Raw genomic sequence first — 26,158 nt, forward strand, 5'->3', positions numbered from 1 at the left:
AAAATATAGTACCTTACGTACTCAAATATATTACAGTACAATCCTTACTAATATTATAAATCCGAAAGTAACTCTGTCTGTCTGTCTGTCTGTCTGTCTGTCTGGTTGTCTTTTCTTCACGCCTAAACCACTGAACCAATTTTAATGAAATTTTGTACAAAGATAGGCTGATATCCGAGAAAGGACATAGGATAGTTTTTATCACGGAAATCCCACGGGAAGTAGGGATGGCGATCTAAGATCGATTAATCGGAGAATCGATCTTTTGGCCCAAAAAATCGATTATTTTAATCGATATTAGTAAGAATTTAATCGTAAACTATGCATTTGATCAAGTGATGATCTTTAGCAAAATTGTTCACGAGCCCACAAAGGTTTCAGAGTTGGTACGACCTATTTTCGCCAGATGGCGCCACTGCCATTCCAATGAAGGTACTAATTTTCAGTTTTATGTATGTATGTTAGTATGTCATATTATTTTCTTTTAAACGCGGGCGAAGCCGCGGGCAAAAACTAGTTTATTATAATACAACTGACAACCCTATAAGTATCAAGTGGAGTTCATGCACGTTTGACAACAATAAAAATATATAATTAATAGTAAGATGCCTAGTAATGAGACAGTAACGCGCTGATGACGACCACAACGTATAAATTATCGATTGTTGTATGAATGGGTTCATAGTTAACAGTGTCGAGGTTATCTGCGAGCCGCATCTGACCCGAAACATTACTCTAACACGCGACAATTACTTAAAGAACTATCTACTTACTGTTATCTTATAATTACAATAATCTGTTATTAATTGTTATCAGCATAGCGATAATCCAATAGTATCTTTCCGCTTAAGATCAATTCGAATCTATCGCTTATTCTATCTATCGAATCTATCGAATATTTCTCACTGCAAAATGACTTATCTGTTATCTAACAGATGAATACTTAGTAATTATAATTTGCTTTAATGGGAGAGAAAAACATCGTAAGGACGAAATTATATACTCAGTTCATAATATAATTCAGAATAATTATGCACCTTATGAAATGCTCATACAAATTCGCAATTAGCCAACGTGGTACATGTCAACTCATGGCATTCTAATGCTGCAGCATGCAGTCCACCTAATGGTAAGTGGCTGCTACCGCTCATGGACATCTTTAATCAAGCCCAGATGAGATTAGATTCCTACCCTGAGGACTAACTTGGAATGCCTCGGATATGTATGTCTTCCTTACCACATTCTGCAAACTAGAACACAGCAGTGCTACACTGATGTTATAAGCCAGAAATAGGTATGGCCGGAATAAAAAAACAGAGGGGTTTACCACCTTCAAAAAGTGCAAAATGCCTTCGAATTTTAAGACCGATGGACCAATACAGACCGTTGGAATAGTTCTGCCATCCTTGTCCATGTTCATCTGGCGTTCTTGCAAATGTTATCTTGTTAATCCGTAGATTTACGGATATAATAATGCATATGATAAAAAGTAGATATATAATAAGGACATGAAATACCTATCACTCCATCCCCACTAACAGCATTACTAATGTCAATTCAAATTAAACGCATCTAAGAAATACTATTGACCATCGATATACTACTAATTAAGTATAAAATGTCATTGCTATTGAGTTATTGACAGAATCCTTATCAACGACATTGTCAGTAAGGCACGTGCTAGCTGATAGCTGACCGTTCGCCGCCATGTATACAAAACAATTTACGTGTCAACGACACCGATAACCGATTGTATGTAATTATTCAATAAAAATCTATAAACAGAAGATATGAGATAACTCATACAGATAACATAAGACGTTAAAGGGACCCAAAGTTTTTACGAATAAATAAATAGATTTTTTTATATGATAAAATATCCTGTGATAAATGATAATGTCAACACATGGTATAAATCATTAGGCCTCCTCAATAAGGAGTCATCATCCTGACAACAAACACATTGTACGATAAACTCGTTAATCACCCTAATCCATTGGGTAGCAACAGCACAACAGAAACGCTTGAAAAACATTACTCTCCGAGGGAGGCGTTTCCCAATTCGACAAATAGAACACAATTGACAGTTATTGAGGTCACCACACCACACCACGGCAATGCGTAAGCGATAAAAACAATTGGTTTCCCATATTTTATTGATAATAACCTTCGATCACTAAATAATAACACAAAATAAATTAGTTTATGGCTAATATGGAAAAGATTAAAATAAATTCATTTATGACTTATTTGGTTTGCGTTATGATGACTCTTATTGCACTTTGCCACGCAACTGTTCGGCATTGTTAAATACAAATGTCCCCCATACCTGTACGATTAGCTGAAATGGTGCAAGGATATCAATACCATCCATATTACTAGAGGTTCGTCCTATAAACTTGCATTACCAATGCGCTGCTCTGCAGCATTTCGTTGCAGCTTTGAATATTGTGCCACGAAGTGCTGAAACAATTTGCCGCCGCCAATTCGTTACCTAACTTTAGGATTGCATAACTTTAGGATTAAGTATAAAGCGCAACACAAACGCACACACACACACACACATTTTTTTTAATTATTATTATTTTTTTTCTTTTTGAGGGGAAAACCTTCAAAATGTACCCGACGACTTAGGAGCGACCCCGGGGATTTATGTGGGATTTTTACCGCACTATTCTCCGATGGAACACAACCGGACTGCTCCAAGCGCGATGCCCCAATCGGGATCTTCCCTGGGGGAGCAGTTTACACTCCTCCCGCACACCTGGTGTTTACGACGGTATGCGGCCACACAAACCGCCGTCCTACCCGGGGTTGCTTGCTGGACGGTTCGAGCTCCCGCTCTTGCTGCCCGCAACCCCCAAAGCCCCCTTTTAGTCGCCTTTTACGACAGGCAGGGGATACCGTAGCCCTATTCTAGTCCCGGGACTATAGGGACAACTCAGTGACAGTGAAGGAAAACATCTTGATGAAACCTGCATACCTGAGAAATCTTAAAAAAAAGGTATGTGAAGTCTACCAAAACCCACTTGGCCAGCGCGGTTTATTATAGCCTAATCTTTCCATTCTCAGAGAAGACCCGTGCCCGGCAGTGGAACAGTAATGATGATTATTATGAACTATTTTACTCTGCTCTATCTCTGTATTAATCCTGCTCGCAAAACATCCAGTTACGTACAAGAAGTCGTAAGATAATAAGCGGTAATCGATTGATGTTCGTCAACGTCTCGATTATGGGCGAGTTCCTACTCTTATTCGAGACAATTGCGTTTACTAAATTCCACTGACGCAAGCGGTTACCGGCGTCCAATCAATGATTGGTATGTGACGTAAGACTCGAAAAGAAATAAAGAATCGTTTGTTGTTGAAAGTAGTAGAACCCTTTGGGTTCGACTCCGGCGGCACCACCGACACATCTATTACTGCCTAATAACAACAGTGTTAATGGCTGCTGTGTTCTGATTTAAAGAGCATGCAAGGGAGACATGCTTTTCGGCGTCGTTCCAACTTGGTCCTCATGGGTAGCGGCGCATTCGTGGCTGGCCTTCCGTAGGAATATCCTATCCTATCTGGGGTTGATTACAAATGACCATGGGCGGCAGTAGCCACTTACCATCAGGTGGAGCAAACCAGCGTGCAGATCGCTTAATCGTAAGTGAGTTATGCCGCCCACGGAAATCTCCCCCAGATAAGATAAGCCTACCTTAAGTTGGCTACAGCTTGCGTACCATGCGCTACAAACGATGAGGGCTAAATTAAGGATACCATAAGAAAGAGGATAAATTTAGGAACCTACGGATAAGTATGTCTCCCTTACCACACCCTATCAGAACAAGCGCGTAACACTACAACCGCGTTTGACATTGAAAGAAGAAGAAAGAATGAAAGAAAGAAATAACTTTATTACGTAATGCATTGTACACACACATATCAACAACTATTTGCTGAACTACTATTGCTTAACCATTATTGCGTTTAACAATCAATAAACTACAAATATTCATGCCTATGGTGTTTATTTGAGGAAACTATAAATAAACATTAATGAATAGTGAATGAGCTCAAGGCTCGTGTTTATCAGAATCTAATCACTAATGAAACTAATTAAACATATTTAATAATTAAGTACACTGTATTTAGACATTTCGTCATGCAAGAACCTACTTTAATGAAAAAATGATAAAATAATTAATTCCTAAACTACTTATGTTTAATTAGAAAATTTTATCACGAAGCACTCAACCTTCGCGGCATAAAATTAAACCCGACAAAACTAAAAACAAGAAAATATTCTTATCTAATAATTTTAGATCATTTTAAATTAACATACACATTTTGTAGGTATGTATACTTTGTAGGTATGTAATTGTGAAAACAACTTTTACGATATATATAGATCTAAATGGGACCCCGAAATTATTTGCACATTCATCTAGATATTCTAGATAATAAGCACATTGATGTGCCAATTGTCTCTACTGAAATGCAAAACCTAACATTGATTACCCTAACATCGTGGTACAACATCATGATTGCAGTACTTCCCGACCTTATGGTTGCAGGAAAATTGGATGTCTATTATGACACTCAAAGACCTAGATGTAATAAACTTAATGGTGCACTTGGCTTACTTTTCAATGTTTTACAAATGCTTTTCCGAAGGCATTAAGAATTGATGACCAATAAAAAGGACATGATAAAGTCATTGTCACAGTGTAAATACTATTTAGTGTAAACGAGTTCAGTGTTGAAGAGTTTTGCGCTATAGGCATATTTATAAGCTTTAAAAAGGCTTATTAGGACGACAATAAAGTTAAAATCTATTAAAATGTTTCTCCACCTAGACTCTACACCAATGTTTCTTAAAGTGTGCGATAAGGTCCCCCTGCGGACGGTAATAGTCAGGGGGGATTGGTTCTAAAGATAGGCAATACACGAAAACATTTTCTCATAAATATCAGAGGAGCATACAGTCCACCTGATGGTAAGCGGCTATTCCACCCGTGAAGACCTGTAATCAACCCTAGATAAGATTAGATGCCTACATGAGGTCGGCAACAGATGTGCCGCTACCCTTAAGGATTAAACTGAAATGCCTCGGAAAAGTTTGTCTCCCTAAAACACCTTTCAAACCAGAACACAGCACCACTTAACACTGTTGTTACTAGGCTGTTATTAGCAGTTAGAGCCAACCAATATAAAGGACGACTTAGGGACATGGTACTTATAAGGACAAAAAATCGAATATCCAATATATGTATAATTAAAGTACAACTCAAGTTGAACATCATCATCATCATCGTCAACCTATTATTGTCCCACTGCTGGCTTGGGCCTCCTCTCAGAATGAGAAGGAAGGCCGTAGTCCACCGCGCTGGCAAAGTGCGTTTTTTTTCACCCGGGTGTGCAGGTTTCCTCACGATGTTTTCCTTCACCGTATAGCAAGTGATAATAAATTTCTAATACGCACATAACTTTGAATAGATCAAATAGGTGGTTGAATAGATCACTCATAGGTGCGTGCCTAGGATTTGTACCTTGGACCCCTCGATCGAGAAGCCGAGTTCCTTAACCACTAAGCTATCACTGCTTGTGGAAGTTGAACATCACGCTATGCATATTTAAATTGCATCAGAAAAATTAATCATACTGTTGGATGATAACAATATTTGTAACTATATTTTTATCACTTTGTTTCATCATTTCTAATCCTTATGTATACTTTCACCGAAATTCTTATTTACCTACATCTCATTAGTAAACAAACCTAAATAGCGCTATTTATTTGCATCATTTGTTTGTACCTTCTGTACGTGTCACCTAAGGGTGACGTGAAACATCTGAGGGCAAATAAAGTCAATGACCTTATTCATTTCGTGAATCTACTTTGAAATGATAATGTTAACGATATGGTGACCTTATCGTCATCGTCATCGTCATCGTATACAAATAGTGACTAATAGTATAAAATTGGTGTTTAACAATTTATCATTTTTAGGGTTCCGTACCCAAAGGGCAAAAACGGAACCCTATAACTAAGACTTCGCTGTCTGTCCGTCTGCCCGTCTGTCCGTCCGTCCGTCTGTCTTAGGGCTCTAACCGTAAAAGATAGACACTTGATTTTTTACAGAGGATACATAACGGTGGCCACTATAACAACAAATACTAAAAATAAAAAAGGTGACTACAAAAAGGGTTCCCCATAAAACAAACTGCTATTCGATATTTTCCAATTTTAATTTTATTTTTTTTATAATATGAGAGTAGCAGACGAGCATGCAGTCCACCTGATGGTAAGTGGCTACTGCCGCCCATGGACATCTGTAATCAACCCCAGATAGGATTAGATATTCCTACCTGAGGTCGGCCACAGATGCGCCGCGACCCCTGAGGACCAAGCTGGGACGCCTTGGAAAAGTCTATCTCCCTTACCACACCCTTCAAACCGGAACACAGCAGCGCCTAACACTGCTGTTATTAGGTAGAAATAGGTGTGGCGGTGGTGCCGCCGGAGTCGAACCACAAAGGGTTCTACCACCTTCAATTAACTTTTGAACCATTATAGGTAAACAGTTCAAATGTTCAGAATGTGTGTACTCCAATGGATGCTATAATAATAAATACTCTAAATTTAAAAAAACAAAATTGTGCTTGTACGGAACCCTTGCACTTGCACTTGGTCAATTATTAAATGTGAATGAAGCTAGCATACCTTTTATCATGTTAGAAAAAGTTGATTTTGAGGTTTTATGTAAAGTTCAATAAAATACTTTCTATTGTATTTCTATCAACGCCGACATCATACATGTTACTACACCGTACATGTAAGACTCCAAACCGATCTGGGGTTAATTACAGACGTCCATGGACGTCAATGGTGGCTTACCATCAGTTGAAATGCATACGTTTGCTACTTTTATGATATAACAAAACTGATATAGAGTTGTTGTAGACATGTCCTTTTGGTAGACAATGCCCGGAAACTGAGATCAAAGTCAAAAAGCGATCCCCACAACGACAGCGATTACCAATTGTAAGGTAATTATGCCTCACAAACTCACTGTTTATTCCTATGCGACTGGGCTAGACTATGTCTACGATGATTTGACTAAGACTAGCTCAGCCTATTACTGTCCGACTGCTGGGCACGGGTCTCCCCTCAGAGTAAGAAGGATTAGGCCATAGTCCACCGCGCTAGCCAAGGGATTGGAAGACTTTACACACAGGTATCTTATACTGGGCGTTCCAATTTAGTACTCAGTGGTAGGAACACATAAGTAATCGGCATGTAATAAAGAAATTTACAAACAAGATACACGAAAAACATAATCAATTTTTTGGCAGTCGGGAGAAAAGCAATGCATGAGTTTTTCGTTTTCGATTCCAATAATGTTACGGGTGAACGAAACATACAACTAAAACCTTGTATTAAGCTTTTATGAAAAAAATACAAATAGTCTACAATTACATGATAATCACGTAAACGGAAATGCTTAACCGTTTTGTTTGCCTTGCTTTCGTAGTGATAAGAGATAAGACTTACATGCTGCCGTAGTTCGGTACAGTGGCACAAAGAGCTTCGGGTGAAGAAGACGCCATTTAACACAGAAGACACTTAGCACATTAAAAACACAAAAGATTCATTATAATATAGTAATAGCGATTTTCAAGTGTTGCATATTTTTGACACTTTTATTGACACTACCCACAGTACCGACACACATGGTAACGTTCAATGAAGGATAACCTTATATAGTTTGTACTAAAACCATTTATAACCTACTTACGCCTGTTATTATTAATCGATCTATCCATTTTTTGCCTTTCAAAAATCGAAATTTAACAATGTCTAACACTATGAAGAACTCGTTAAACGTCGTTCTTTGAAACATTGGATAGATTATTAATAATAGAGGTTAGTAAATCAGAGTCTCTAGCACGAAATACACCGTGAGACTAAGTTTCGACGGAAATGATTAGGATAGCAATTACGCATATCAACAAGATAACTGGGAACAGGTTATTACATTCTAGTCCGCCAGCTCGAATGCTAAGGCTAGTGTGATAAATGATAACGTTATCACGTGCTTATGAAACGTTTAATATTGCTTTAATTACTATCAGGTTATTAGCGCACGTTTGAATAATACTCGTACTTAGTTCCTTTAGAAGTCGTTATTCGACGATAATTACCATTTTTGCATTTTTTTCGAAAAATTTAACTGATACCTGCATAAGACTAAAGTGTGTCAGTAGCACAGACCTGTATTTAGATATAAGTCTGTGATCAGTAGCCAAAAATGCGCTACAAATTTTAGGGCCGTTCTCATTACTTTGGTTTACCATTCGGCGACTGACAGATCTAGACAAAGCTATCAATATCTGGACCTGACGTAATGTGAACAAATTCTGTTTCCGGTCCTTTAAGCTACAAATTTTCAAGAGCGGCAGTGACCACTAACGTAAGTTGTAATTATTTTCTATAAAATCAACAAACCCGGCTCTTTAAAAATAATTAACTGAAAGCTAAGCAATGTAGCCTATGTGACTCACACTATTTAGAAGAATTTAAGCCAAGCCCTTTGGGCTGTAGGGCGTGCCATAATGAGACATAATACATACTTATATATAAACAATACTAGCCGACCCGGCAAACGTTGTGTTGCCATATAAATAAAAAAATGTTAAGGGTAAACAACCCTTATCTCTTAGGGGTATGAAAAATAGATAGTAGCCGATTCTCAAACCTACTGAATATGCATATAAAATTTGGTGAAAATCGGTAAAGCCGTTTGGGAGTACGGTAAGTAACATTGTGACACGACAATTTTATATATAAGATAAGCTCTAAAATCATTACGGAGTGTAATGTACAGTTGGGTAAAAACACCGCAAAAATAACTTCAAACGAATACAGGCAGCTGTTCCGTTATCAACCCTACAAGCCATGAACTCGGCAAGGACAGTCTAAATCTAAAATAAACAAGCGCGCAAAACCGTGTGCAGTAGTAACTCAACACATGTTTGTGTATACAACTGTGTATTTGCACAAACTTACGACCAAACGGACGTTCGGAGAGAATTTACGTTACACGAAATTCGGTTTCCGAAAATATTTGTAAAATTGTATAATTTTGGTAGGTATCTACTGTATCTACTGCTATTTCATCGCTATTTATTTAGAAGGTGGTAGAACCCTTAGCGGTTCGACTCCGGCGGCACAACCGCCACACCTATTTCTACCTAATAACAGCAGTGTTAGGCGGTGCTGTGTTCCGGTTTGAAGGGCGTGGTAAGGGAGACAGACTTTTCCGAGGCGTTCCAGCTTAGTCCTCAGGGGTAGCGGCGCATTTGTGGCCGACCTCAGGTAGGAATATCTAATCCTATCTGGGAATGATTACAGATGTCCATGGGCGCACTAGCCACTTACCATCAGGTGTACTGTATGCTCGTCGGCTACTCCTATATTATAAAAAAAAATAACACCATCATCATCATTATCAACCCATTACTGATCCACTGCTGAGCATGGGTCTAATCTCACTGCTATTTAATTTATGTAAATTAGTTGTATCGTTGTTCGTTCATTAAAACCACTCAACCGATTTCAACATTTCGTGAATATGAATTGTCGGTTCCAACTTGACATATAGGATACTAGCAGAACCCGCGGCTTCGCCCGCGTAAAAAAATTTGATATGACATACAAACAACTGTAATCGTAAATTTGTACCTTTAACAATTTAACGATAAAGTAGCATTAATATTTAATTAATAAAAGCTTTTTTTTTCGTCACTGCGTACCTAAATTGGTCAAGGTTTCTTCAGAAACATACACTAAAACTCTAATTAGTGGACTGTAATGAAACTTTATTTAAAATATAAGTTTCATGTAGGATACAATATTTATTATTTACACTATTCCATAGGAACCGTCCATCTATGGGGCCTTACATACAATGGTTTTTTCCAGGATCTCTGACTGGGCGATTAGAACTCTCATTCTTACCACCCGCAACTCCAGAAGCCCCCCTTTAGTCTCGTACGACAGGCAGGGGATACTGTAGCCCTGTTCTAGCTCAAAATTTTAATCCAAGATCTATGTATCTATCACATCACCATCACTAATCCACGCATAACCACAACCATACCCCACGGCAGGACAAAATGTTGGCATATAGTGTGTCCAAAGTAGTTGCGACGTATCTCATCAGTATACCAAAATGTAGGCCAATTTGAATAAACTTACGCATTATCATATATTTGTCTGAATAGACGTTATCTGAAATTTCACGTTTCTAAGTTCGAACCTAAAAGATTCCCGTATACATACATATAACACTTCCTTTACCTCCTTAGAAGAATTTCAAAAACATCCTATGTACATATGCATCAATAAATACTTTATCAGCAAATTTCTGGAAGCTAATATTCAACACCAGCGGTTGGCAACCCGACACCCACGGGTGGTGTGTGGCCCGCGACTTTCCCTTGTGGCCCGCGGGTCTGTGCGTTATTAATAATTGGCCAAGTGCAAGTCAAACCCGCACCTGGAGGGTTCTGTAAAACCAAAAATTTTTTTTTTAATTTCTAGTATTTAATATTGCAGCAGCCATTAAAGTACACACATTGTGAAAATTTGAACTGTCTACCTCTAACGGTTCAAAAGTTAGTTGGAAGTCTTAGTAATAGGGTTCCGTTTTTATCCATTAGGTACGGAACCCTAAAAAACCGCTGTTCTGCACTTCAGCACGCGCAATACATTTCCATGTTAAAAATATATGTTACTACGGCCCGTGGAATTTCGCCCTACAATAAACTTCTCTGCACTCTGTTCTTTTTCCAGACACGCCAAAGGAAATAACTTCAATAACGGTTTTTAAAGAAACTTTCTTTACTTATAGCATCCTAATGGGGTTGATTGTTGAGTTGCTAAAAATGCTGAAACAGATGTGTAAACAGAAAGGCATGATGCATACACCCTTTTATAGCCGTCTTAAGGGTTGATCTAAAAAAAACAGTGACTCAGATGCTTCATTAAGTCCAATGACAGTTTTTCATACTGGTTGCTTCCAAATTCACGGATTATAAAATATATAAAGTTCCAACCCCTATTTAACGACCTCAAGGGTTGATTTGGTCTGTGAAAATGGAAAAATAGTGATATATTATTTACAACCAGAAAGCAAAATACCAATTTTCATAGACTTTGCTTCAAAATCTGCGGACTTCTAAACGAAGTTTCTACCCCTATTATACCCTCATAAGGGTAGATTTGCCATAAATGGTGTTAAAAAAGTTCTATCATTCCCAACCAATTACATTTTTTACAGTCCTTGCTTCCAAATAAACGGTTTTTAAAATAAAATTCCATCTCCTATTAAATAACCTTAAGGGTTGATATTCCAAAAACTGTTTTATAGGTGTCCTATTATTTTCAATCAGAAAGCCAAATAACAATTTTTATAGTCTTTGCTTAAAAAGCTGCGGACTTCTAAACGAAGTTTCCACCCCTATTTTACCTTCTTAAGGGTAGATTTTCCATAAAGGGTGTTAAATAAGCTCTATTATTTCGAACCAGAACGCTAAATGTTGTTTTTACAATCCTTGTTTCCAAATGAACGGATTTTAAAATAAAGTTCTATTCCCGATTATTCGAACTTAAGGGTTGATTTTCCAAAAACGGTAAAATAGGTGTTCTATTATTTACAATCAGAAAGCTGAATACCAATTTTCATAGACTTTGTTTCAAAATCTGCGGACTTCCCAACAAACTTTCAACCCCTATTTTACCCTCTTAAGGGTAGATTTTCCATAAATGGTTTTAAAAAGTTCTATTATTTCCAACAGGAAAGCCAAATGCAAATTTTTATTAACCTTGCTTCCGAATTAACGGAGTTTGAAATAAAATTCCAACCCCCGTTTAACAACCTTAAGGGATGATTTTCCAAAAACAATGAAATAGGTGATTAATTATTTTCTATCGAAAACCCAAATACCGATTTTTATACAGTTTACATCAAAACTGGGGGACTCTCATACAAACCTACAACCCGTATTTAACCCAAATAAGGGTTGATTTTCCAAAAACGATAGAATTAAAGTTCCACTATATCTTACCAGTAAGGCAATGGCTAACTTTCATAGTGCTGGCTTTCAAATCGGATTTTTTTAAAATAAGCTGTCAACCCTTATTTTACCAACTTAAGGGTTGATTTTCCAAAAAGGGAGAAATAGGTGTTTAATTATTTTCTATCGAAAACCCAAATACCGATTTTCATACAGTTTACATCAAAACTGGGTGACTTTCATACAAACTAACAACCCTTATTTAACCCATATAAGGGTTGATTTTCCCAAAAACGCTATAATTAAAGTTCCACTATATCTAATCAGTAAGGCAATGACTAACTTTCGTAGTGCTGGCTTTCAAATTGGCAAATTCTAAAATAAGCTGTCAACCCTTATTTTACTAACTTAAGGGTTGATTTTCCAAAAACGATGAAATAGGTATTTAATTATTTTCTACCAAAAAGCTAAATACAGATTTTCATAGAGATTAGATCAAAACTGGGGGATTTTCATACAAACTTATAACCCTTGTTTAACCCACATAAGGGTTGATTTTCCATAAACCGTAGAATTAAAGTTCCACTATATCTAACCAGTAGAGCAATGGCTAACTTTCATAGTTCTGGCTTTCAAATTGGCAAATTTTATAATAAGCTGTCAACCCTTATTTTACCAACTTAAGGGTTGATTTTCCAAAAATGGTGAAATAGGTATTTAATTATTTTTAATCAAAACCCCAAATACCGATTTTCATAGAGTTTACATCAAAACTGAGGGAATTCCATACAAACTTACAACCCTTATTTAACCCACATAGGGGTTGATTTTCCAAAAAACGGTGGAACTAAAGTTCTATTATATCTAACCAGTAAAGCAATGGCTAACTTTCATAGTGCTGGCTTTCAAAATGGCAAAATTTAAAATAAGCTGCCAACCCCTATTTAACCACTTTTAGGGCTGATTTTGAAAAAACCCTTAGATTAGATTTTTATTACTTTAAATCAGAAAGCTAAATACCAATTTTCATCCAGTTTGCTTTAAAACTGACGGACTTTCATATTAACTTTCAACCCCCATTTAACCCCCTTAATGGTGGAATATCAAAAAATCCGTTCTTAGTGCGCATCTACATTATAAAATGAAGCTATATTCCAAATTTCATGATTGTAGCTTCAGTAGTTTCGGCAAAACCTTGATTAATACGTTTCGAACGTGAGTATCTTTTCGTTTTTATATATATAGATTTTTGGAACCACTAGATAATGCTGGGGATACTCTGGACTAAATCTTTAAGTACCCAATGCTCTTCTAGGCTTTATGTTGTTACATGAAAAGAGAGAATATTGTTTAACACATACACACATAACAATACATTTTATTAACAATAAATTTATCTCCAAAGTCATACTATGCATTTCGGTTACCTACTTAGATCGTTATCTATTACATAATTAACATTGCACAATTGTAACCAAAAGAATTGAGATTACATGATAAGTGTGTTAAAAACGACTCTACATCCTCGGATACAAAACTTCTACATAAGCTTTCGCAAATTTGTAAGCAACACTGAGACCACAACAAATTCGTGCACATCTAATAATAGATTTATCTAAATGCACCCGTAAGTAGGTACTTGTACAACAAAGTTATTGAGTTACTCAGTTTTATCTGATAGTGTTGTTATCGTAAAAATCATTCAACCTCTTCAAGAAAGTCATTATGTCCCCACGTGCTCTTTGATGTTGAGGAACGATAAGATAATATGTGTGACACACTTACCGTCCCACTTATTATGCATGAGAATAATAATATTCGATTGATAAGCAAGTAGAAAACGGTAGAACTATTCATGATTCGGCTCCAGGCATAGTTTTGTCTGTCTTATAGTTAAGGCACACTAGCTACTTGAAGCATCGGCGTTACGCGTTTTAGCGATTGTATTGATGCTGTATCAAGTCTTGGCGACTTGTTGCGTTCCAAAACGCATGTTTTCGAAACCACGACCGACTTGCTGGCCCTCGAAGCAATGCATGCGTTTGTGCATCGCTGCATTTAACTTCTAAATAGCAGCTAAATCCTCGATAGTGTAAGAGTCTAGAGACTCATTCCGCATTCCAACTTAATCTACAAATGCAGCAACACAGATGTCTGTAACCAACCTCAGATCCTACTTGGACTGGTTATTGAATCTCAGTGACCACTTAGCTAACATTATGTGGACTTTATGCTCGTGTATTGTGTCTATATAGTAATGAAGCTTATCGTCAACAAATCTTCGCTGTTTGCAGATAATGAGCAAGTATTGTGTCTCGTCGTAAACGTCTGAACGGTAATAAAGGTGAAGTTGTTAACCACACCACACGTGACAGCAGTGTGATTTACTTGTTGTATCATATGTATTTACTATAGACTAGCTTATCCCTGTGACTTTGTCTGCATAGTGACCAACTGGCACTATTTATATCGGTATAACTTATTATTTATGTTTTTTTGCTACGTAGGTTAACAGTAGGAAAACAAAATTCAAACATTTTTCTTTATAAGCTTACCTGCAAGTAATATCATTCTTACTACTTGTTTTTGTTATTTAATTTATATAGCGAAAAAATAACGCAAGTTTTAAGGTTTTTGACTTAAGATTTTTTTGTATGTCGCATCTTTACTGCGACTTTAAATAAAAAGGTAGTATTTTTAATACATCCCCGGCTCCCATTATGATCACGAGTAAAAAATAAACTACTTAATCAGAATATGACTTTAAAATAGAATTCATTTAAATCAGTCCAGTATGTCTTCACCATACTGAAAAACAACAAACAGGTCTATAACACCTAATATACATAAATAGATAAATAGATATATCTTATTTATGTAGTTCGTGTTATTTAGACATAATTTATGTATTTAGCAGATCTTATATAGTAAGTAAGTATTTAGTATTTCTTATTCGGGAATTTGGCAAAGGGACCGGGAACTAAGTGGTATAACTACCGTACATTACTGTTGGCTCGTGTTTCCATTCTCATGGGCTTCTATTATAAACTTATGGCCATCAATATTTAGAACTTTATCCCTCTTAAAAATTTTGTTGAAGATCGTTCTATAATTTCGGAATCTGTTTCGATGGGGAAATGTCACATTTAGGTAAAAGGAAATGCTTTCTTGTACAATTGACTTTTTATATACTATATATAATACTAGCTGACCCGGCAAACGTTGTGTTGCCATATAAATAAAAAAAATGTTAAGGGTGAACAACTCTTATCACGGGTTTGAAAAATAGATAGAATATTTGAAACTGCGATGGTAGCGAAGTCTGTCGAATCCAATGTAAAACATTCCAAATCAACAACTACTTACGAATTAAAAATAAATTAAAAAAACCTTTTCCCACGGACTAAATTGTGAATCTAAACCATTCTCAAGTCCCCTTGAACACACACAACTTTCATCAAAATCAGTACAGTCGTTTAGGAGGAGTTCAGTGACATAGACACGCATATAAGAAATATATATAAAGATAGGAGTAGCAGAGGAGCATGCAGTCCACCTGATGGTAAGTGGACCATGGACATCTGTAATAAACCCGGGAAAGGATAAGCTATTCTTACCTGAGGTCGACAATAAATGTCCTACCTCTGAGGACTAAGCTGGAACGCCACGGAAAAGTACCTTCAAAGCAAACCACAGCAGCGTTTGGCACTACTGTTAGTAGGCAGAAATAGGTGAGGCGGTGGTGCCATCGGGATCGAACCAGAAAGGGTTCTACCACCTTCAAAACTTGGGGGTCACCTTGACTTACATATAAGACGATCATGTCAGTTCTCAGGAGTGACAACGAGTCTATGATCGGTTTCAGGTAGAACCCCTATATTAGGTATATGAAGTTGCCATCAAATGGATTGCATGCTTTTCTGCTACTTAATTCTTATAAATAGCAGTATTAACGCTCCATTATATTTATTTAATGGTGTTGGTTAGATATGACATTTACAAGAGGCCTTTCAGTTTAGTCCTCAAGGGGAAAAAAACAACAATGACTGACTTTGGGTAGGTACTCAAGACTCCAATCATATTTGGGATTGATCACAGAAGCGCCGCAGTGAGTATATTACCAACATAAACTAAGTCACAGGTGAAATTCATGCTCATTTACCTACTATACTAATTTAATTAAAAAGTATAAACTACACCTATAAAAAGTTATTTCCGCGGTTTATTGTATTGTTTATTGTTCGTATAGCACAATAATCGTATAATCTGACGTACGATATGTAAAGTTAGTACATTATCATAACATACATATTATATGAACTCACACTACAAATCGTATAATTCCTTTATTGGCACGTGATCAACCTCCATACGTGCATTGCTCCACATACGTGAAACAAATATATTATTAGGATTTCTAAAGTATTACACAAATAGACACGATAAACTACAATTACGTATGTTACCCGAAGATGTAACCGAATAGTATCAACGTATTATTTTAGGTAAAAATTACAAGAACATTTTGTGCGTCCAAAACCTACACACAATTCCATATATATATATATATATATATATATATATATATATATATATATATTTATAATATAAGAGTAGCAGACGAGCATGCAGTCCACCTGATGGTAAGTGGCTACTGCCGCCCATGAACTTCTGTAATCAACCCCAGATAGGATTAGATATTCCTACCTGAGGTCGGCCACAGATGCGCCGCTACCCCTGAGGACTAAGCTGGAACGCCTCGGAAAAGTCTGTCTCCCTTACCACACCCTTCGAACCGGAACACAGCAGCGCCTAACACTGCTGTTATTAGGTAGAAATAGGTGTGGCGGTGGTGCCGCCGGAGTCGAACCACAAAGGGTGCTACCACCTTCACATGTTAAGTTCATTTATTAAACATTATAAACAGTTCATTTATTAAAAATTTCAATCGTATTACCCAAATTAATCGTATAACATCTTATCGTCAATATTAACACATTATGTAGAAAAATCTAGGCACTTACGCACGGAATAAGTTTTGTAATGTGACAAAGGCTTCACGCTGACCAATTTTGATCACATCTGTAGAAATAAGAGAAATAACAGAAGAATAACATCCAAGGAGCATTTTCTTTGATTTTCCCCAAAAAAAACTACTTAATTTAATTCTACTCGTAGTACGGACGTGAAAAATCAGAGATTATCAGCGTAGTTTCGAATTTACGAAGAGTTGATCTATATGGGATAAAAATCGAATTACCTACCTACTATACTATTACTACCTATAAAAATACAACTACTTATCGTTATAATGCTGTTCTAAAAAAACTTGATAACGTGTAGTGTAGGTAAGTGACACTCATTGACAAAATAGACAAAATAGTACACAAACACTCCGCCAACACTATTTATACTCCGACAACAAACAATTGAATGTGGCTGATTAATTCGTGCATCACATTTATGCACGTGTGGTAACTGTCATAGCGATCACACGTAGACACTAGTGTATTATCCGACATGGTCATTCATAATATAGCCATTGGGATAATCCAAACACCATCATTTAATGTCACCACTCATTTATATCATAAATTTATTTAGTTTTTGTAAAACTTGCAATTAAAATTTGTTTATATTAAAATATACTTAACAATTCTTTTACAATGTACAAATTATGAAATTAATATCAATTATTATCAACATTTCACATGAAAGTAATTAAAATACCTATGTGATTTTGACTGATATAAACAATTCAAATAAATGAATTACAAAATACTTATGATTATTTTCCCAAAACTCATTTTTACCTAAAACCTTGCAACCTGCGACCCCAGAAGCCCCCTTTTGGTCGCTTCTTACGACAAGCAGGGGATACCGTAGTCCTAATCTGGTCCCGAAACTACAGGAACAAATCATGGCTAAACCTAATTCGTATCCAAAACTAATGGTAAAAGCCAAAAACCTAGATGCAAGTTCTTGTTTATTTATTTCTTGTATTAACTCATGTTGTATTTATAATTAACATAATTGAGCGATAAATCATCGCTGTTCATAAATATATTTATACTACTCCTACTCCTATGTAGGTATGTACCTAACCGAGGTATGAACCTACCTACATACACGTGGTAATAAAATTATACGACCCCTTGTATTTCTATGTTTATTGTTCTAATCTGCTGACTTTACATTATTAAAATGTTTGTATTGTTTTACCCTTTGTGTTACAATAGCGACTTCAAAATACATACTAATTAACCGTATCAACATAGTGACTAAAGATCATACTTGTCATCCTAAAATAGACACATTTTTAAAAATAATTCGCTTTTCTCCACGCCCAAATTTTGTATAAAAAGACACGTGTCGATCTTTGAACACATCACGCCAAAGCGGGGGTGTAGGTACCATGTGCGGCACATGATCGGTAGTTTTCCAGGAAACTTCAAGGTTCTTTAACCCTACCATTAATATTCACATGCTATTTAAAGAGTATAAGTGTCCAAAAGTTCCTTTGTTTACAGTTGGTTTTCATTTATTTGTCACTTCCATTCTGAATAGTAAATACTGCAAAACACAAACTGACTTAAAATTCCGAAGATGTTTTAAAGATTAAAGTGTTTGTTATAAATCAGAAGTCATATTTGATTCGTGTATGCGTATTCTAAACAACCGACGAGCATGCATGCAGTCCTCCTGATTGTAACTGGCTACTGCCGGCCATAGATATCTGTAATCAACCTCAGAAAAGATTAAATATTCCTACTTGAGGTCGGCCACAGATGCGCCGCTACCCCTGAGGACTAAGTTCAAACGCCTCGGTAGAGTATGTCATAGCAAGTTAAACTTAATAATGTTGGGCGCAATTGGAAGTTGGATGGGTAATCACTAGTGGCTTTTAATGCTCATTTCCGTACTGTGGAGGGCACGATAGGCCGTCGATCCCAGTTGTTATCGTTGGTCAGCTATCGTTAGACCTTGTCAGAGGCCTTGTCCTACATGTTGAACATTAACCCCTATTTTTCCTGCATGTTGTATTAACGTTGTTATGTACCTTTCACGCTCCCTTATTCGTATCAAAATGTGTCTGATAGTTAGGCATGAAAAGAGTTTTCAGTGAAAATACAAAAACCCATGTTTCAATTATTTTTAATAAGTCCATTACTACAACACGCTGATCAGATGGGGATTATTATAAATAAATAAAATAAAAGCGATTGACAATTAATACCGACGACCCGCGTGGCGGAGCGGTCACTATACCGGTCTGACGCGCAGAGAGGGTCCCGGGTTCGATCCCCGGCCAGACAAAAATCTAAATGATGAATTCAAGTTTCTGTTTCTGGGTCTGGGTGTTTGTGTATTTATCTCTGTGTGTGTCCATGGCACCTACGATATAGGGAATCCTAGTGTGGAGCTGTGAGTGTAGAAAGCGTATTTTATTTTTTGTATTTTATACCACAAAACTGAATAACAATTAGGTAATTTCTAAACAAATTATTCCTTCGCATGTGTGAACTTTTGGAACCCTGCTTTTCAATTTTCAACTGACGTCATCCCAGAGTAAAATGCCAAATTTTCCATTCAACTTCAGTCATTAGTTAAAAGATAATTAATGATTAAGCCTACTTGAAACGTACACAATTCACCGTGGTGTTTTTCACGTGAGTCAATTGGCTCCTGGCCACTGTTTGGGATAATTACGTTTCTGAACTACGTTTAGTGGACTTTGGACTGGACATCTTTATTCAGCGTGGCAGAGTCTAGTACATGTTAGGAGAGATATGTACTTTACCAAAAACATATTTGAAAAATTATGCCAAGTTCAAGATAAATGATGTCCATTGGATGTGAGGGGAAATATGTTTTACCAAAAACATAAATAAGAAAAAATAGACAATTTCAAGACAATCGCGAAAGAAAACATATTTTACCAGAACACTTAAATAAGAAAAATGTTGGCAAGTTCCGTAAAACGACATGGTGGGGTCACCATTGAATAACTGGGGTCTTAATAGGTGCTTGCCAAGATCCTTTACAGCGCCTTAAATCATAGTTATAGGAGTGTATCATGATCTTTTTATTAAAATACAGAAGGAGCAAAAGACTATGCAGTCCACATATTAGCGAGCTATAGTAGAAGGTAGTTAATAGGATTCGAGTCCTACTTTACATCAGCCGTAGAGGCATTGCTACTCCTGAAGGCTGAGTTGGTTATGGCTAGTCTATTTCCCCTGCAAACAATTTCTAAATCTATGTTTTAAGTTCCACTTGTAATCTATGATTCCACTTATAAGGTGATTCACCAGCGGACTGCATTCATAATCCATCCATTACTGTTTAACTAATGAGCACGGATCTCCTCTCAGGATGATAAGGGTTTTGGCCATAGTCCACCGCGCTGGCCAAACGCTTATTGGTATACTTCATATACCTTTGATAACTTGTTTTTTTTTTTTAAGATGTCTTAGTAATGCAGCTTTCCTCACATTTTCCTTTACCGTTACAGTAAGTAACAACTAATTTTCAATACGCACATAACTTTGAAAAACAGTTCGAACCTCGGACCGACTGTCAACCAGGCTACCACTGCCTCCTGCACTCATTCAACTGAAAGACAAGCGAATGTAAATAAAAAGTGCAGGCCGTTGACCGCTCACGCACCGCCCGACTGATAGCGTGATTGGCGATAAGCCAGCCACCTTAACCTTGATGTAAGCTTTCCTTTCTTCGCCATTTTCCACTTTGTGTCTATAAATGTCTCTATGGTGACAAATTCTTTGTTATTTTCGAGAAGTGGTGTTTATTTTCGGGAATCCGAAATGGTTTTTTTTAACGTAAGTATAAGATATAGACTAGATTTTAAATGAACGTACGTAATTATATTTGTGTTAGTTACCATACTCCTCCGAAACGGCTTTACCGATTTTCACCAAATTTTATATGCATATTCAGTAGGTCTGAGAATCGGCTACTATCTATTTTTCATACGCCTAAGTGATAAGGGTTGTTCATCCCTAACATTTTTTTATTTATATGGCAACACGTTTGCCGGGTCAGCTAGTAGGTATATTCTAAAACTTATATAGATAATATAGGTTTGAAGTATAGGCTCTAGTTATTATAAATGTAATCGTACCGTTTCAAGTTTAAGGAAAACCTAGTTTAAACATTTCTAACAAAAACATTAGTTAAAAGGTTTTTGAAGTTAATAAAACAATTTTGAGTACGAAAGATCGAAAATTGACAATTTGTAGGAAGCAGCAATAGTTAATTTTCGATCTTTGGTAGGGAAAAGCTTGGATAGATTGATTTTTAAAACCGAATACAAATAAGTACCTAAATAGAGTCATTGAAAACTTAATATGCCCGTACCTTCTATAGTAGAGTCACGAGTGCAAGACCGATTTAATCCTCCCGATAATGTATGTTTTATCTTTTTGCATTTCATTATTACCTCACTTCTAGAATCATATAATACGAGTATATTATGTATAATGTATGCAAATTGTAATTTGTTATTTTATTAATAAACACTTGTATCACTTGAATGTGTGTGCATAAACTGAAACAAAGAGATTGTATGTCTGCTTGCGTTTATTTATACAATGGAAGGTACAGATAACAGAGGAAGTGATATTGTGATAATATACCACCATGTATACTTACGAACTATGTTCATGAATATTTCAATCATAGAATAACTTATCAATTAATTAAAATATACGCGAATACACGTTATGTCCCGCGACGCCCCATTATCAATTAAATGTCCTTACGACGTCTATACAATTACCACCTTAATAAATTATTTTCTTATTCAAGAGTTACAGCTATACAATCGCTTAAACAACTGAATAGTAGCCAAGGTCAGAAGAAATTAATGGAAATATAGGCAAAAATATGTTAAACTTGTATCTAACCATGAGTTACTTCGAAATCATAGACAAACACCAAAAATTCGTTTAAATATACATATAAATTCAGATAATGGCAATTTAATTAAGATTAATAGTTGTCCTACATTATTTTCTATAAATAACCTTTAAATATATTTCATTTCAACCTAATGTTTTAACTGTAATGCTAACGGTTACAAACTTGAATTGCTTCCCGAAAGAGGTCACGCGACAAAAACAGCGACACATGCCGATTAGAAATACAAGCGTACTATCTACCACTAACATATGTGATACGAACTCGTAAGTTGCATCAAAAACAAAAATATTTTCTAAACACTTGGGTGTAACAGAGGGATGGAAAGGGGTCCAAGCGTTCACTTGCATAGGTGAGAAAATAAAAATTTTAATAAAACCTTTTAGTTTTTTCCGGCAAGTTTTCGAAGATTATTTATTCCGGCACCCCCGTTATTGTACCCCTAAAAATTATGGTGATATGATTATGTTATAGTTATCAAATAAGTATATCTATGTGATAAAGCTATTCAAGCCGGAGAAATTGTTTGATCTAGATCTAAATACTTTGAGTAGAGCTCTGACCCGAACGCTCCACGCTATGAGGCGTGCGATTTCAAAGTTTAAAAGTAAAAATACGTTAATCCAATTAACCTATTTACAATTTTATTATTAATATCATATCATTATTAACGGGCGTAAATTAGGAAAGAATAGGGAAAAATATTATGTCAACTATATTCTGAATTGTTAAAACATCGGTCAGTATAACTTTAGCCGCAGAAAAAGACGAGGCGAAAGCATTTGGTCTTACGCAACTGCGTTCTATTTTAAATTAACCCATATACCTACACCATTGGATACCATACATCGGTCTGTAGGAAACTTCCCAAATTCTTATTACTGATTTGTATTTTTTGTACTGATGATATCTAGCTTTACTAATTTATTTAGATAAATGTCACACAAGTAATATTTTCACAGAAAAAAAGGTAAAAGTGATCGCTTGGTGACTCACCCGTTAACCGCCATGGTGTTAACACCATTTGTTTGAAAAAATATAACAATAAAGGATATTTCATTTTGATTTGAAAAAATAAAATATGAGATATATCTAATAGATCTGAAATCAACAACATATTGTGGCAATGTTGGCGTGGTAGCAACAGTGGTAGAAATTATGCAAATAAAAAGAATGCAGTAAATTTAATCAATTGACCAATTTCGAATCGATCAAATCGATCAATTTGACCCACATTTTTTAATATTGTAAAAAATTTTTTTTTTAATATTGCATATATTTATTTGAATATTGGGTAATATGCATATAAATATTATATTAATAGATTTTCAATTGGAATAGGTATCAGTTGTTTTCACAAGTTAAAAAAAAACTTAACATAAAAATCCGGTTTTAAATTTTGGCTTAGCAACATTGTAACATCATGTGTACTTAACACAGCCATTTATAAATAGCTGCATAATCAATGATACGTATAATAATATCGAATTCTATTAACAGAATAATATTAAATGTATGTCGCAAACAAAATAATTTATGTAGCATTACTGAGCAGGCTTGCAAATATTTACTTCATTAGGTATCACTTATATGCAGACAACACAACAAATCGTTACTATAGTATAAATATCGATATGATATGAAGCTTATAAAGTATATTATTAGCGTGATTTTTTTTTGTAATAATTGTTTATTTTTTTTTTAAATTATGTCCAAAGTTAAAAAAATGTCGTAAATAAACAATTATACTCACTTTTCGTCCGCCATCGCGTTATTGTTTATCTATATTACACTAAATAAATATAAATAGTGCGACACAATATCACAGACAATTAATTAGGTTGTCTATTATCACATTATTTGAACTATTAAGGTCACATGAAGACGCTACGACTAATTTTCGCGCATTTTCTTTTTATTTCCAAATGCGTCTCTTCCCGACGGCGGTAACTTGCAAACTGGCTGATACTACTTGCAAGTTTTACGCATATATGTATGATTTCCCGCGCGAAAATTTTATCCGCACAAAATGACGTTTCGTTTAGCCCCTCAGGCTCGCAAATTACCTGCACAAGATCTGTATTGTCATTACCAGACATGTGACGATCGTGATCGTGACCACGTAAATTGATTTTTTTTACGTAGAAGCTTAATTTCAAATTTATACATTTCGAACTCATTGGATCTCCCTCAGGCCACAATTCCAGCCCCTGTGTGCAATTATAGTCGTAATAATTGATTTGAAATCGACCTCTTTGGTTTTTAGTTTGCCCAAAGACTAGATAAGAACAAGATAGAGTTTTGTCTCCACTCGTGAAAGGGTTTACAATGTAATTAAAACTACTTTAAATGTTATACTTACACAAGGTAATCTTCATCACTCCGTAGATGAAGCCACATATTTTAAAAATAACTGTTCCGATCTTAATGGGACTTACAAAACAATGACACTTTACAGAAAATCCTATATACCTACTACTTACAACTCCGAAAATACAAGTAGTCTACACTTTACTAGTCTAAATGACATTTTTCTATTAATTATTTTGATACGTTCGGCATAGGCAAGAGATATACATGTTAAATAACCTCAATCCCTATTTGTCTGGCACGGCACGCGTCTAACACGCTCTATGCCTTTTGACATAACCCTAATGGAGAATTAAAAAAATACTTCACATTTCACTAATTATTAATTAATTGAAATTCATCATCAACACAATATTGTCACCGTGCGAGTAAAATACATGTGCCTCTGTGCTTAAAAATTAAAACACAACAATAATAACACGCAAGTGGTATTAACTATACTTTATTTATCTTAACTATTTGTTATCGTCAACAAATTATATTTACAAAACATTACAAATTATTCTATGATTATGATCGTGTACTCAAACAAGTGTATTCCGGGTTTTATTAAAGCTTCAACACATAGTAAATGTATTATACTACACTACAACTACATAATTTTAATAATAAAATACTAAATTAAGGTTAGTTGAAGTAAAACTACTTGCAGTAATAGCTCAGTGTATTGAAATTCGGCCTCTCAATCTAGGAGTCGAACCTCCTACGAATACCAGACAGGCACCTCTGATTTTTCGAAGTTACTTGCAAATTGAAATTGAATTATCACATGCTGTGTCAGTGAGGGAAAATATAGTAAAAAAACGTATACTTACTCCTGAATGTTTAAAAATATATTTTCAGCCGTGTGAAGTCTACCCTTAGGCCATAGTCCAGTCAAATATGCAACTCATATTTGACTGGACTATGGACTAAGGTCCCTTACTCTGTGAGGAGTCCTATATATACCCCATGGGACAACATGGGACAAGATGGGTGGCACTTCTAACAAATTAAAAAACTGTAATTAAGTAGTACTATCTAAACTATATTTAGCATACACAGGTAATACACGTGTTTTCCCTGTATGTCCGGGACTAGAATAGGGCTACGGTATCCCCTGCCTGTCGTAAGAGGCGACTAAAAGGGGGCTTCCGGAGTTGCGGGCGGCAAGAGTGGAAGCTCGAACCCAGGGCAGAGCCCGGTCGGGGCATTGCGCTTGGAGGACTCTGGTTGTGATTCGTCGGAGATCCCGGAGTTCTCCGAGAAGCGTTGAGGGTGGCCACCAGGAGGGTTTAAATGCGCTAAAAATCCCACATAAACCGGCGTCGCTCCCACGTCGTCGGGTAACTTTTGAAGGCTTCCCCCCTCGTAAAGAAAAAAGGTAATACACGTGTAATGTAATTTTATTCTATAGATAAATATGCATAATATATGTATATTAGGTAGTTAACTTTGCATATTAATTCCTAAAAAAATCGCGATAAATTTAACATTTAGTTTAAATAGTATCAACTCGATATCAAGCGATCACTTCGCCCCGACTTGCGAATTAAGTTAGCGAATTAGCATATAGAACTCAAAATAAAACCTAAATGCTAGATCATGATGCTCTATTTTTTTATTTTTCATGTGACTTCCTATTGCTTATATATTTCTTAGTTATTTCGTTTATTTGTTGACCGTTTACTTATTTATTTGCAAGGATCCCGTGACTTTGCTTTTGAACCGATCCTCGCTTCATAGCATGATAATGAAATTTAATATCCTGGGGTCATTGAACTTGAGCCTAATGATG

At 35.9% G+C, this 26,158-nt stretch overlaps 1 protein-coding gene across 2 annotated transcripts in view; it reads right to left on the bottom strand.

Moving 5' to 3' along the window:
- ST5 (putative sugar transporter protein 5) overlaps positions 1–23,991 on the bottom strand; it is a 37,342-nt gene extending 13,351 nt beyond the window's left edge. The window contains exon 1 of one of the 2 annotated variants that reach the window (XM_073084821.1): positions 23,765–23,991. In XM_073084821.1, the coding sequence (XP_072940922.1) occupies positions 23,765–23,778 (14 nt within the window). In that variant the 5' untranslated portion in view covers positions 23,779–23,991. Of the gene's footprint in view, positions 1–7,543; positions 7,673–23,764 lie in introns of those variants that run through there. The other variant, XM_073084820.1, reaches the window with a different exon arrangement.
- Positions 23,992–26,158: the final 2,167 nt, after the last annotated feature.

Source organism: Epargyreus clarus, unplaced genomic scaffold (genome assembly GCF_041222505.1).
Source record: "Epargyreus clarus isolate Ecla_fem2 unplaced genomic scaffold, WU_Ecla_fem_2.2 ptg000021l, whole genome shotgun sequence".
NCBI classification, from domain to species: Eukaryota; Metazoa; Arthropoda; class Insecta; order Lepidoptera; family Hesperiidae; genus Epargyreus; species Epargyreus clarus.